The 15,690-nt window shown below is 39.7% G+C and overlaps 1 protein-coding gene across 4 annotated transcripts in view; it reads left to right on the top strand.

Moving 5' to 3' along the window:
- arhgef10la (Rho guanine nucleotide exchange factor (GEF) 10-like a) overlaps window positions 1-15,398 on the top strand; it is a 95,902-nt gene extending 80,504 nt beyond the window's left edge. For all 4 annotated transcript variants that reach the window (XM_087175996.1, XM_023414040.2, XM_087175997.1 and 1 more), the window contains 4 exons: window positions 719-861; window positions 6,663-6,834; window positions 10,995-11,117; window positions 11,677-15,398. In XM_087175996.1, the coding sequence (XP_087032122.1) occupies window positions 719-861; window positions 6,663-6,834; window positions 10,995-11,117; window positions 11,677-12,227 (989 nt within the window). In that variant the 3' untranslated portion in view covers window positions 12,228-15,398. The remainder of the gene's footprint in view (window positions 1-718; window positions 862-6,662; window positions 6,835-10,994; window positions 11,118-11,676) is intronic.
- The last annotated feature ends 292 nt before the right edge of the window (window positions 15,399-15,690 follow it).

Genomic DNA, 15,690 nt, shown 5'->3' with positions numbered 1-15,690 from the left:
TGGAAGTCATAAGGCATTGTAAAGCTATTCTGCTATGAAAGGCAGAAATAAACAACTCAAAATGTTAATTAAATGGCTGGATGCACTCCCTTCTCTAATTTTGCTTCATTAACGCATGGCAAAGGAAATGCTTATGTAATTCACTTTATAATGTGCTTCTGTGGTAGCTGCAACGTGTGCACTGTGATTAAAACTCAAAGGAAAAAGGTCTGCTTCATTTTCACACCGATGAAGCAAAAACTGAGCGACACAGCGCGAGAGAGAGAGAGAAAAGAACTGGTAATAAAGAAGTTGGAAAGTGGATTAAAGTGTACCAGACTTATTAGCATGTGGGTGGCAAGGGTGCAAACATTGTGCTGCACAGTGTGTGGTGATTCAAATGGAGGTCCACAGATGTACTTAGTCAACTTTAGTTCATAGTCCCTCAAATGGCAGTTTTTTCATTAAATCCTCGACTGTGAGCTCTCTCCACTGACGCTTTAGTAATTGCTTAACATTAAATAGCTTTAAGAGTATTTTTTTAAATAAACACCAAGGTAACTCGCTGTGATACAAGAGCCAAGATTTTAATTTAATTGCCTCACTCAATATGAAGGTGTTGAAATAGAAGTGGGGCCTTCAGAGTTGAAGCTAGACGTGATAATAGCCAGAGATTTTAAGGGTTTCTACAAACCCCTAGCTATTGGTTTTTTGTTCACTCTGTTTTGTTTTCCCTCAGATGATCTTTGGGAACCCGACTCCTGCAGATGTGTAAACCTCGGCTCAGAACCAGTGCGGACTCTGTTGGTGTTAGATGACTCAGTGTGGGCAAGCTGGGGGAACTCTGTCACAGTTATAGACATCTCCAGCCTCGCAACTCAGGTAAATAACTATATCATTGCTGGGCAAGTAATGTTGCAGTTTACCATGTTGAAAAAGAAAAGAAAAGGAAAATACAGACGCAATGAACAAAACTTAAAGCATTTTCACACTTGGCACTTTTTTTAGAATCATTGTCCTGAAGCCTGACAGGGACTGAATGTCTTATTTGAATATAATGTATATGTAAATATTTTTGGCTCATCTAGGCATCATAATAAGCATTTTAATGCAACCCTTTACAAATATTTTTCTTTTTTCTCTGGTTTTATTTAGTCTTTTTGCATTGTTTATTCCTTTTGTCTGAATACAGAATATTAAGATGATTTGACCCACACATTTTCCATTCCATTCAATGACTGGAGCTGAATGGAAGTAATTCGTAGTTATACAGGAAATGTAGTGCTTGTATATTTATTTTACTTGTATTTATTTTTGGTTTTTTTTTTTTCTTTTACACTAATTTAGTAGTTTTGCTAAAAATATCAAAATTATAATATTTAGCATTTCAGAAACTCATATTTGAAAGAACTGCCTAACCAGTTAAAGAATGAGCTCCAACAAATTTTGTCATGTTTCTTCCATCTCTACTAGCGAGGTCAATTCCTCCAACCATCCCAGCTGATAAATATTCTCAGTCTTCACTAAAAACATGATGTGAAGACCTAAATGGATGGGTTCATAAGTGAAACTGCTAGACAAGGTGTTTTTTTTTTGTTGTTGTTGTTTGTTTTGGGGTTGTTTTTTTTTTTTGTTTTTTTTGCAGCTTTGAGGAATATTTCCTCTCCTTTCATTTTCTGAAAAGATTGATGCACACAGCCTCAGAGACGCTGCATCCTAATCTGTGATGTCATCGAGATTTACTGCTTGAAGCTGCTGCGTGGACGAGTCAAACCCTTTGTAGATTCATACAATGTTTGTTGGGGCGTTCACACACAAACATGCTTCATGTTGCTGTAGCGCTCTGAGATGTGAGTTCTGGTACAGGGATCTGCATTGTTATCTCCAGAAAATCATCCTGGGGGTTTTCTCTGTCATGCTTTCGGTTTTTGTGTAGTCTTTCTCCAAGGTGTTCATCTGTACTGTGTGTCATTAGAGGTGTACAGGGGGAGACTTCTCTCGCTGTGGCAGAAAACAATGACTGGCAGAAAACAAACTCTTCAGGGTTATGTTAATATGGTATTCAGATGCTGAACTGCAAACCATTACTATTTAATTATAGCTCCCAGATGTGCATGTGCGTAGCTGTACAAATGGGTAGAAGGGCTTTTGTTGAAAAAGACCATGTGAGCTGAGCCAACCCTCCCTGGAAAAATAAAAACTGGTGACATATAAAAATATGATGCTGAATTTGAACAACCAAACAAACTGAAGCACTCACAACAAAGAAAATACATTGTCTCATCATCCCCATCATATAAATTTGTACATTTCTAGAAAAGACTGAAATAGTAAAGTAACTGAAAATGTATAACCTTATTTAACTTATTCCATCTGGAATTACAGATGTTTTGTTTGACCTCATGGCAAATATAAAAGATGCAGATATACAAGATGCGGTAATGTATAAGAGTTAAAAAAAAAATCCTTAATTTTGTAAAACACGAAGTGTACATTTTTTTTTCTCTTAAAATTTGCAACAAATCAGAAGAAGCAGCTGGCAAATTTGGACCATCAGTACAGAGACAGCTGCTTATTGAATGTGCCTCAAGGTCCACATAATCAGGAGTGAGCCAAGCCAGGGATGTCTCCTTTTATTCCTTCACCTCTTTTCCCTATCCCAGTCCTCCAGAGACATGAGCTTAATCAGCTGAATGGCCATGCAATGGAGGCACAGTTCTGGTTCACTGTATCTCCCACAGAGCTTAACGGGTCAGCTCTGGTTACTTCATTGCTAACCTTGTCTTCCTCACTAATGTGGACTCAAGAGGGATGACTTCACAGGGGTGATGGTGCATATCCAGGATCTGGAGAAGCAGTACTTGGCACCTGCTGCAAGACATATGACATGGAGCAAGGCTAGAGGGTCATGGACTCGTATTCACTTCACTTTTCCATTGTTTTCCCCTTCAGACGTTCACCACTTTGTTAGATTTACTGCACTTTTGAATCATTTGTCTATGACTCTGATGGACACTGCAGCCCGCCTCGTCTGACAACGCTGATCCCCGCACCCTGCTGCTTGGCATGAGCCTCTTTTATAAATCTTCACGTCGGTGCCTTAACAATACATTATTATTCAAATATCACCTTTTCACTATGTTTCAGGTGAACATGGCTGTATACTTATGAAGGTGTTGAAACCCAAGGGAACATCACCACTCAAAACGTTGTGTGTATTATGTAGCTACATTCCACCCCAGTGGGGATAGATTATATATATATTTATATATATATATATGTATAAATTATAGAACTGACAAAACCTCAGCAATACAGTGGCTGTGAGGCGAGAGAGACCAATATGGCTGAAGGAATGTGAGTATTTATAAGCTGTTTCATCTCCCTTAAAATGCAAATATCTTGTAACAAGGTCACAAAGCCTCAAATACCTACCAAAGTTTTAACTATTAGATATTACCCCAGAGGTTTAAACAAAGGAAATGATTTGGAAGAATTCACCGTCATGCTAGCAGTTCTATGAGGCTGTACTTCAGCACAGTGTTGTTTTTAGCAGGTGCTAATGCCAGTTTTCTAACATGCTCACAATGGCAATGATAACATGATGATGATTAGCTGGTATAATGTTTACCATGTTCACCATTTAAGTTTAGTGTTTTTAGATATGATTTGCATTTGTTAATTTAAACTAAACACAAACTACAGCTGAGCATCATGGGAATGTAATTAGTTTTTAGTTATAAACCAAAGTATTGGACACATTGAGATTTTGGGGGGTCCTGAAGTCCCATCAGTGCTGAGATCAGCTTCATTTCCTGCTGATGGCATCACTGAAATGGCCCATGGATGTATTAAGAGAACTGGATATGGCGTGGCAAGTTAGTCAGTCCCAGTGTCCAACTGAGGTACTACAACAAAAAAACATCCCCAGCAATGTAAAAAGCAGTCTGCAGCTCTTACTCCTTCTCTCCCCCATTGTTTCTTTTCACTTGTATTAATTAGAGACATGGTGTTAAGCTGCCTCCACCACCAGAGGACCATGTTTATAGCGACACTGTGGTCAGCAGTGTCTTTTCCACAGGCACCATTTAAACATGACAAGTTAAAATCAGTTGATACATTTATAATAAAAAAAATGCAAACATCAATAAAATTGCAGAATGATAAACCCTTCTTAAATTTCCCACCAGGGTAACCAGAGGAGCTTGTCCTCAGCAGGAATCATGGCACACAATAGGAATGGGAAACAACTTAACTGGGGAGAAAATGAGGCAAACGCAACTAATCAAATGATTTTTTTATTTTGTAGATATTCACACAGTAGGGGCTGCTTTGTATGTGACGATAATGCAGTGCTTTATTAGTTTGTTTGATTTTTACACAATACCATTTTGTTCAAACCTGCCAAAGTAGTTTCTAAGGGCACATCTTCATATTATTACAGACCTCCACAAACTTCAGCACTCTGTAGAGGTCTGAGCACCTGTAACGTAACCAAACCTTAACAAAGTAGGACATGCATGAACATACAAGCTTTGATCAATACAGACTGGCATGCCTTGTTCCTTCCTCTTCCCATTACTATTTCTTTTTCTGCCTGCTTTCTCCCATCACTTACGTCTACAACTCCCCGCCATAGCTCAGAGTAGAGGCGTGGACTTAGCACTCACCAAAGGACAAAGACACCTTGTCACCTGATGTAATGAAGGACTAATGAGCTGTTCAGATCGGCTGTAGTGTCTGCAGCTTTAGCTCTGCTGTTTTCCCACAGCTGGTAGAGGACTATAGGAGGGATGTTGTTATTGTGACACTGCCGAGTTGAGTGGAAAGGGCACATTACTTCTGTCAAGCTTCACTGACCACCTCATCTCTGTAAGCAATGCTGGATTCAGCAGACTAATACCAGGTTGTTGGCTGAGGGCAACAGTTGTGGCTTGTGCTTATCCTTTATTTGACACAGCGCGGCAGGCATTCAACATGTTTGGTCTATATCCGTGATAATATTTGGAGAATTCTATTTTGCAATACTAGCTTAAGTGTGAATTGATATTTATGTAAAAACATTGTTTTCTTACAAATGTTAAATCAGTAATTTAACACATATTCAGGCGCTTTTTGAGATTTCTGTGTATCCTAGTCAAATGAGACTCTTGCATACATTTAGTTACCCAGAATGCCTTCCAGGTGGTTTCAAACATATGGCAAGCAAGATGGCATTCAACAATTACAGTATGACGGCCATTGATTAGCTGGAAGTCCTTTTAAAGCCACCACGTTTGATAATGATTAATGAGATAATTATGCGGCATATACAGTAAAGTAGGACTGAGTTTTTCATTACAACTTGTCAACTTATTTGAGTTGTAATGGGTTATTGAAGGTGAAATTTGCCTTTTTATTATGGATATCTAATTTTTTGATGGCTGCACTTGAAAAACGAAGAGCTGTATTGCATATCCTTTCCCAGGCGGAGCAGGCACCCACTGCTGAGGAGTCAATTAAAAGAAAAAACACATCAAAGGCTTCTCTCCTTTTCCCCTAATTTCAAACAAAGGAGGACCCACTGGCAAGGGCACACAAACAGGTGGTAATCCCTGTCCGCCGGTGCACTTGGGTTGGGGTGGGGGGTGCATTCTCATCTTCACTCACTCGCTCTCACTGACTAATTGCCCAGCCTCATGCAACTCATGCATTGACAGTGATATGAGTTCTAAGATGATGCCCAAACCAGCCCCTGTCACGCCTTGGACCGCAGGGGCTGCATGTGTTGCTATGATAAGGCTCATTGCATTTATTTCAAGCTACTCATTAAGACTGTGTGCCTGAAACTCTCTTTTTCCATTGTGCTCTTAAAAAGATAGAAGCCAGGGGAATGATGCAAAAACATGCCCCCTGTGTCAGGGACTCTGTAAATTACAAAATTAGGAGGCACAGTAAGAATTTATTTACAGAAAAGCAAGTGAAGAGCAACAACTAAACATAAGATTCAGTGGGGCGTCTTCTGACCTCATCATGTCATGATATAATTACATTTAATTACAGTTGTCTTGTAATGTTTTGAAAAGATGAACACTACAGTAAATCAACTTTGAAATGACTATCACAATAATCAATAATTGGCAAACCAGTTAAAAAGACTGTTACCAAAGTGTGTCCTAAGATGAAGCACAATGCAGTCAACGTAGTCGTGCCTCTCCATTGTTGCTGTGATTTGTATGTTTTAGACATATCAAATCCATAGCTTTCTTTCCCCTCTGCCATCCTTACTACTTTTTCCTTTTTCAAATGTCTTCCATTCTTATTAATTTTGTTTGTGAATTATACAGTCAGGAAAAATAACCACATGCTTGTTTAATGAATGAAGGAGAAGTGCAAAATAGCTGTGGTGTTGCTAAACTCCTTACAGAATGGTGGGCTAAACTGAAAAAGACCAAAACAGTTTTCCTTGCATTTTTTTTTTTTCCCCAGAACTTGAAGTCCACAGATTATTTAGAGAAAATGCCCCCAAAATGTCAGTTTTGTTCAAAACACCAGAATAAAATTCCAGAGAGAGCTAACCTTTCAGTTGTAGAAATGTTTTGTTTTCTTGTTATGGCACCAATGTCATTTGTTGATGATGTGGGTGATTGCATTTTCTTCCTGTGTTGTTGTTATTTATAACAGTGCTATTGTTTCCATTACAGAAGTTTGAAGTCCATCCAGAACCGATGGTCAGCGTCACACACATGGCGTGTGCTGGCGGAGGGGTGTGGATGGCTTTCTCCGAGGGTTCCTCCATTCGTCTCTTTCATACCGAAACACTGGAGCTCCTGCAGGAAATCAACATCTCAACACGGTCAACGCTGCTGAACACTGGTACACACACATCACACATCGCGCTCGGTCTTGACCTCAGCACATAGAGGTCAGCCTCTATCCTGCAGTGCAGCTGAAACACATTTTCTTTTGTGTGTAAAAACCCATAAAATTGATTTTCTTTCTGACACTTTATTGTTTCAAAAATGTCTGCCTACAAATTCCATTTTGTTTGTACTGGATACATTTTTGTCTTAATTATAAAAGAGCAACAAGAGGGCTCTGATTTAACACAGATGACGCTCTCCTCCCCTAGAATGATATTCTTGTCTTGTCCGAGTTGCTCCTTGGGTCCTGCACTCCGGGGACTGACCTGAATAAGTATCCATCTCAGGCCTTCACAAAGCTATAATAGAGCCATGGGGTGAGAGATAGGGATTAATAAAAAAGAAATAAAGTCATTGAGGAGCAGTTAACTGGCAGCCTTAAAGATTTTCATAGGAAGGGTTCCCATGGAAACACTCTTGTCTCTCTTTAAATGTACATGCTTCTGTGATATCATGCCCAGTTTACCTCTTTTTCTCTGCATGTACCTCCCCACTATTCTCCCTTTTGAGTTAATATTTAGCTTTCTTTTTGTCCCACTTTCTCCCTCTCACTCCCGTTTCATCTCATCCGCTCTGCTTTAAAATCCACTCACCCCCGTTTCACTTCTCACTGCAGTCCATTTAGTATACCGCAGATAGCGCATTACTTCCTGTGTGACTTCCTTCATGATGGATGAAATATTTATCAGCCAGTGTGGGTGTTTTCCCTTTTTCGAGGGAAGAACTATGGTAAACAAATTAGATAGCAATGAAGCTTACCTAAAACTGTCAAATAGTGATAACAGTCCAGTACATGTGACTCAATATCATTTTGCCTCCAAAATGCTCAGGCTGTGGCACGTGGGCCACCAGCTCGTTCAATACATGTGAAGATCATTTTGAGCTTCAGGGAGTGGTATAAATGCATCTGGATTTAAAAAATTTTGTCCTTTTCATTGAGTCACACCAGACTGTGATTGATGTATTTAGAGCAATACTCGAAGCTGTGGTAGGACTCCATCTCATCAGAAAAAAAAGTGTTTCTCTTGTGAGTTGAGTAAAGAATAAAAACAGACATGTGTTTCAGACGTCAAACTTCTCTCTCTTAGATCAAAGTAAAGAGGAGACTTTAAGGAGCACACACTCCTGTGGCCGTCATATCTGGAGGAAACGAGTGACCTAGAGGTCATTTTCACCCAGCACCAGTGTCTCCCCTTGAAATATGCAGCAGATTTTAGGGAGGGTGGCAGCCTCCAAGCTCGGCCCTGGGGGAAGTTACAAGGTCAAAAGAAAAAGAGTTGCTCGCCTCATGTCTTCAGGGTCCACAAAGGGAAGAGGATCTTTGACTTAAGTTGTGATTTGTTGAGCTCACAAGAGAAAAGAGCATCCCCTGATGCTCTACAACCACAGATACTGCACATGAAATACTGATAGTTTCTCTCTGTCAATAGGTCTCTGCTCCCTTAGGTTTCTCCTTGACTTATGCTAGGACATGCAGTAATGATATACCCCCTAATCCTCTCCCCTTAATGTGATTTATACTCAATGGGGAATTCCAGTTGCAGTAAACAACAGAGAAGTTTCCGAGGCAGAGGAAACTGCTGATCTCTTCTCTACTAATGCCTTTAATAGTTCTATCCTTAGGGTGAAAAAATAATATTCCAAAATAAAGTCCTTAGTGACATATCTCAGAGATACATTTATCTTTGGAGACATCTCCTTTTTAAGGCAAATACCGGCTCCCACGATAAACCCACTACACACTGCGGAACGTGTGCATTACTGCAAAAATTGGAGGTGCAAGATTGCTTGAGGTTAAGCTATACCTCCTTAATCTCAAGTGCCTTTGTCATTATCCCTTTTTATCACTGTTCTTAAAGACAATGCCTGGTGCCCACTTCTTCCGACTTAACTTCAGAATTCATGGCAACCCAAAAGTGGGTGTTCATGAGCACCACTCTCTCACTTAAGCTCTCGAACCAAAGTACAAATAGACTCTGAGGCGATGTAAGCAGGTGGCTGACAGTTTCAAGATAAAAGCTGTTTTTGCTGGTGCCTAACTCACTGCTGTGACCCACCAAGGTCTCCACCTAAAGGCTTCTGCTCTCTGTTTGCTGAATGTGCTCCTCTGCTCTGTCTCCACTTCCTCTTGTGCACACAGCATCAGCTTCCTACTTGGCATGATTCATCACTACACAGCGGAATGAATTAATTAATGACACTGTTGAACCACTCATGCAAATCATCATAATCTGAGCATGACACAGAACAAACATGTAAATACAGTTACACATGTAAATGAGCATTCTCCTAGTTGCGATCACGAGTGTTGGTGTAATTCAATTATGGTTGCCATGGAATATTATGGTAAATGGTTCTATAGATAACTAGGCCACAATGGGAGCCAAGAGCTGAGGGACCACAGAAGGAATGCAGAAATAAATTCAAAACAAACAATGTTTTTCACCCCTTTGTTAACCGGAAACAAAAAGATGTGCATGTACAGTATAATAGGCGCGTGCAATTATCCTTTCCCCGTCACTAATGCAATGCTACAAAAACAGGTCAGCAATGGAGAACTCAACAGCAGAAAAGATATGTTGACTCTTTCATCACAGGATGTAAAAAGGTAAAAGGTATCCAAAGAGAATCACTGCTTAATCTCACCCCAAGGATCGTCAACACACTCCGTAAGGGAAAAAGAAAATCACCCTGAATTACTTCATTTGTCAAACTAATCGAGAATTTCAATAAGCACTAATGCCGGGTATTTACAGACGAGAAGAAACAAACCGAGCTAAACCAAACAAATGATGCAGTATTATCAATGTTAATTCATATCAGCAGGTCAACCCCACAATACAGTGAATACAAAATATGCTTAATGTGCACTGAAATTATATTATTTACGTCAAATTATTTGTATTAAAGTCTGAATACTATGAAAATTATTTTCTCTGTTTAGTCTTAAAAGACAGAACCTTGTATTTCAAAGTGGAAAATTTGTTCTGAGCATTTTTTGGTTTTGTGTTTCTTCTATTTAAAGTGTAAACTAACACCCTCTGAAAATGCTGTTTTTGCTTACCTCAGTGGTTTAACTTCTCACCTTGCTGCAATGATGAACAGGTGCACTCCAGCACTCTGTGACATCACTGCTGGGTGTGGTTACTCATGCAACAAAGAACATTTCTAACACACCCAGTGGTGAAACAGTCTTGAAACTGTCCACTAGAGCAGCAAAACACTGCTTTCCAATGTGGTGTTGAGTTCCTCTTAAAAGACTGTGTACACACTCAGTAGTTTTCAATTATTCTGAATGATATGACCTATTTTCAGTTTGAAACTGAATTTGTTTGGTGGTTGGTTAGGACACTAAACTCGACCACTTAAAAGAATCAAAGCAAAAGAAAATGTTTTATGTTCTTTAGCCATAGCAGGGGCAGGAAAAATGACAACAAGGTCAGGAAGATGTCAAAGAAGTCTGATCCAATGACCCAAAATGATTGAAAGCACCATGAGTGTATAGAGCCTCACTTATTTGGGAAGATTATGGGTGTTTGTCATTTTGCCAATAAAAGAGAACTTCCCTGCTTATCAGTTTTGCCGTGTACAGTAGGAGGTGAAAACTTGGAAGCTCAATATTTAAAAACCAGTCAGATCTGAAACAGAAATGTATAATACCAAGTCGAGTGTTGTGTTGTTTCCTACTGTGTGCTTTCATTACTTTTTCTTTCAACTGGGTCAGTAGCAAGTAGACAAATCCAGTTTTTCATAATCTTATGTAACCCAGAGCCATGCTGTGTTAAGCTTGTGAAACACAGATTGATCACTGATGAACAATCAAAGTATGACGAAGGTTCATCATGCTAGGACTCAACAGTATATTTCCAAAAAACAGCATTTTTGAAGAGCCTCAGGCAATAACAAAATCAATGGAAGTTCATGATTCACTCTCTGACATATAAACCTTTACGGGCCTTCCAGTCTGTAGAAGTTGTTTTGTCAACAGGGATTTAATCTATTATTCTTTCAAAAGGCGCCATAATCTGTCGTGGTTTTGAGCTACCTGTCGTTCTGTAACAATAGGTGGCGAAGAAACCTCACTACAATTTTCTGTCATTTTCAATATTGCAGGTCAGAAGAGTATGCGAGTCACGAGTCTCCTAATTTGCCAGGGGCTGTTGTGGGTGGGCACTGCCCAAGGCTTAATTATCACTCTTCCCGTTCCCAAACTGGAGGGCATCCCCAAAATAACAGGTATGGATCAGAGGGGCGGATGACTGTGATTGAACAGCCTCTTGACAGGTCAAAAGAAAAGCGAAGAGGTTTTTTTCATGACAGAAAATTACTCTGCACTGCCCATTATTGAGGTCACACTTCACATTTTTCTTGTGGCTCTGGGAATCAGTGCAAATATTACCAGGCAGGCAACGCACAAATCATATTGTGTATATATAGTCTTGCAGGGTAATTTAAAAACTGCCTGGCAGCGTTTTGTTTATTATACCAAGCGAATGAGGTCATTAGTTTCCCTTCGCACGAACCTTACTTCATGACCACCGAGTTTATTGAATAATATGTAAATACACCACAAACTATAGCTACAGTCATTACTGTTTCAGCTGTAAATTATAAGAAATAATTTACAGAAACTGTTGATGACGTACTTTATGATCCAAGGCTGGGTCCCAGCTATTTGTACTTCAAACAATTCAAACTACAACTTGCACTATAATCTCTTAACTCTCCATAGAGGAGCAGTATCTATTGTCTCTGTGGGTGACATTGGAATATTCTGTCTGCCTGCCTGCTACAGGGAAGGGTATGGTCTCTCTAAACTCCCACTGTGGGCCTGTGGACTTCCTGGTAGCCACCACCAGCACCCTGTCTCCAGAGCTGCTGAAGAGGGATTCTGTCGGGGATAGCCCAGACTCTGCCTGTGGAGGTGAGGACCGCAGCGACACCTCCTCTCAGGAATCCCTGCAACAGTCCAGCTCCTATCAGGGAGAGGGGAGAGGCAAAGGACGCGGCGTTCTACTGCAGTACAAGCTGCGCTCCACATCAGGATTACCCGGACGACCATTAACGGCGCAGGGCGACGAGGCGTTGGACTCCTCCCTGGAGTCTTTGGAGCACAGTGTGGAAGATGGATCTATCTATGAGCTCAGTGATGACCCAGAAATGTGGGTTAGAGGGCGTCCTTGTGAGAGGGACGGGGGACGCAGGGACAGGGTGATCTCTGCAGCCGTTATCTCTGGAGGCAAGGGCTTCCGCAGACTGAAGGAAGGAGCTCCAGCAGGTACTAGGACAAGTGTGGAGGGTTTAGAGAATATTCTTATGGTGTGGCAGCTTCCACTGACAGTGTGATATGGAAAATATATGGCAAGGTGATGTGTATTTATAGATGTCTACTTAAAGCTTCAAGCTCAGCCTTGAATAACCTGTTCCATAAATTCAAGAGATTTGAATATATGATGAGAAGGTGTTGCCACTGTTACAGAGCTTGACATCTTATGATTTAGCCTGTGGAATAAGAAAACTAAGACATTCTCTTTATTACAAGCACTGTTCACCCATAGGACGCTTTGAATGTTCAGGATTGTGCGTCAACATCTTCCCAGCAGTGGCAGAGGCTGCCACAGATTAGTTCCATGTGATTGTTTTGATCTGGTTCCTCTTCCTGCCTTAGTTAGGATTGATATGCTGCAATTTAACCTCATCATTGCTGCCTGTGCTCTGCCGCATTTATTTTATGTGAGGGACTTCTGTGTGAGCACCCATGGACAGCACATCTTTGAGAGGCAGCCTTTGTTGAATCTGCTATGCTCTGCAGAGTCAGAGATGGACGTCTTTTATCTGATCCTGTGGGAGAGATCCCATCTGTTTCGAGCTGAATGCTGGGGACTACCACTGCATCACAAAGTACATTAGCATCACTTTATTAGCTCTGCCAGCCTTTCTCTCATCCCATACAATGTGAATGTAAGATACCTTCTATTGTGTCTCAAAATTGAATCTGTGCTCTCTTAAAAGAAAGAAAGAATTTCATTTTTCCTGTTTTTGTTGCAGCTGTTTGCAAATTTTTGGATCGGAAAAATTAGACGCTTCCATGAGCTGGCTGCAAAACCATTGTAAAAACAAACTGATTTGGAGAACAAAAGTTATGAAAGAAATATGTTATTTCTCAACATTACAGAATCTATATTTGCACTGAAAAAATTCTGTTATTATTACAGGAGGAAATGAAGCCCTATGGTGCCACATTTTGGAGTATCATCTTGCCTGAGTACTGTAATTGGCAGATATCTGTTTCATTATTTACTGTCATCTATCAGCTAGATAAAACAAATGCGCACACAGTCTTGTTAATACACAGATCACATTAGCTGTAAACCCCAGTTACACATCAAAAGAAAAACTCTATTAATGAATGATGAAAGAAAAATGCTGCAGTCATCTAAACTGCTATTGGCTATGTATCAACTAAGGGAACCTGTAAGAGAAACACCAGTGAGCATGTTTAATGCACATTAATTTTACAAGATGATTCTGATTGAAGGCGGTGTTTTACAATACGTGGCATTAAGTCCGTGCTGCAATTAACATTGATGTATATTATCTGTGATATTAACCAGGACTCGTCCCATCAACACTTGTTTTCCTTGCTAATATAAATAATGTAAATATCTGGAATTTAACGCAAACATTAATATTTTATGATCAGGAAATGAGGATGCACATAAACAGCTCGTCATTCCTGTCTAGTGGAAACCTCACATCTCCATTTTCAGTGGTTATCATGTCTTCAGATCAGTTGAAAAGATTACACGGTCTGTCTTTAACCTGATATGCTTATAAAACCCTTTTAAAACTACATTAATGAAAAAAAAAAATGCATCGTTGTTAGGCTATGTACAGGTTGTTCTCTTTTTTTTTTTAACTTGTAAAATGATTTTGTAAATATACTGTTTATCCTGGAGTATATTGAATCTGAGCTGGTATGAGAAGCACTCAGTGGTACTAAGTAATGTTGTGAAGTGTTTGCTTCATGGCTTCTTAATTCAAAGTTATAGCAGCGTTGGTAGGATTGCAAACATGGACTATTGACATTGGCATTTGTCTTGCAGGGAAAACCAAGACGTTCATACTTCACAGGCCACATCTTTCACAGTGTGTTGACACAGTAGGTGGAGGCCGCACAAGTATCCAACTATGAACATGGCTTTGTGGATTGCCAGTAGACCGAGCAATGGTGAAGGTTACGGTATATCATTTTCCCCAACCTGTCTCTACCTAGCACTCCCTCCACACGTCTTATCCCTCCATCACAGATGAAGCATAAAATTCATGTTTTGTATTTCCCTGAGGTTTATTTTCCCTTTTCTTCTTCTCCTCATAACTGAAATTCAAAAGCATTTAAACATCCTGCCGTCAGCCAGAATCATTAAAATAAATAAATAAGACGATGTAAACTGTCCTCAGATGCTGTCATCTAAATGTAAATCTCAATGTCACGTCAGAAATTTATACCTTAATTCGTGTGAGATTCAATGCCACTGAAACCACAACCCCCTCTTGGTCACTATAGAGGTTGTTTGTTCAACCTTAGCCAGAGGACGAGGGTGTACTCCTGCCTGAGCAGTCTGATGAAATATACATGATTTCTTTACAGAAGCTGCTGCGGACTCGGCATTGTTGAACTGTTTCACTTGCTTATCTGCTAACAACTGAGATTTAATCTCAAAAGTATGTTGACCTTCGATGGACACTGACTCATTCATTTCATTTGCTTCTATATGTGCAGGTATTATCCATACACTGAATATTAATAATCATGAATGAAAGTACTGTACTACTAATTACAACTATTACTGTGTTAATTAAACCGTAAAGAATACTCTGCAATAGTGTTGATATTTTAAGATGAGACTGTATAAGACAGTTTATTTTCCAGCAGTATTAAAGGTTATTGCGATTTATCAAAAATGGGATCCTATTTTTGTAGATTTGGTTATCGTTTCTATCAGTTATGGCAACATGTACTCCACAAGGTAATTGCTGAGAACTGGGACATCAATAAAAAAGAAGTCTGGTGACGTAAGAAGCACTAACAGTCAGATCATTCTACGGGTTAGTCAGAATTATTTAGAAGAAAAAACATTCAAACACCCAAAAGGTATGTTATAAACATCCCTCACAATTGACAGCCCATCTTCCAGGCCCGACTCTGACCTACTGTACTACCACCTGCAAATGTGATCATCCGATTATTCGCATTTCCTAACCATGTCTCTACGTTCCCAGATCTCGCCTTGGTGAGTACAATATCCCATAAACTGATGGTCAAACCTATGAAAGTACTTTACAGAAGTAAAGCAATAAACCAGAACTATCCTTGAAGCAAAAGTATTACACTTGATGCCGTCACAGGCAAATGGAAACAACTGTGCTTGTTTCCTTTTGGTACAGTACTTTAATGTTACATGTCTAAACATTGTCTAACAAGCTTATGCTAAAATAAAACATGTTTAAACATGAGTGTGAGTTTGATTTTTTATGACTGATTAAGAATGGGGATGAAGGCAGCTGATGTTACGGTACTTGCGGTTTTAGGAATATATTGTACATCTGCAGCATTATTATGCTAATGCAGTTATACTTTTCCTGCTTCTCTATGACTCAGCAACAGAAAATCCTGTCTTTGATCATATCATTTGGATTATCTTCTTACTTTTTTGGTGTTTGGTTATTCAAATTACAATGAGCTTACCTCTACATCTACTGGAAGCCAGAGCTTAAAAAAAGAAAAAATCAACACAAATCTTTTTGT

Source organism: Seriola lalandi, unplaced genomic scaffold, assembly GCF_002814215.2.
Source record: "Seriola lalandi dorsalis isolate HSWRI2012SDOR001 ecotype SW California unplaced genomic scaffold, Sedor1 jcf7180002054520, whole genome shotgun sequence".
In the NCBI taxonomy this organism is placed as follows: domain Eukaryota; kingdom Metazoa; phylum Chordata; class Actinopteri; order Carangiformes; family Carangidae; genus Seriola; species Seriola lalandi.
This window is presented reverse-complemented; position numbering and strand designations above follow the sequence as displayed.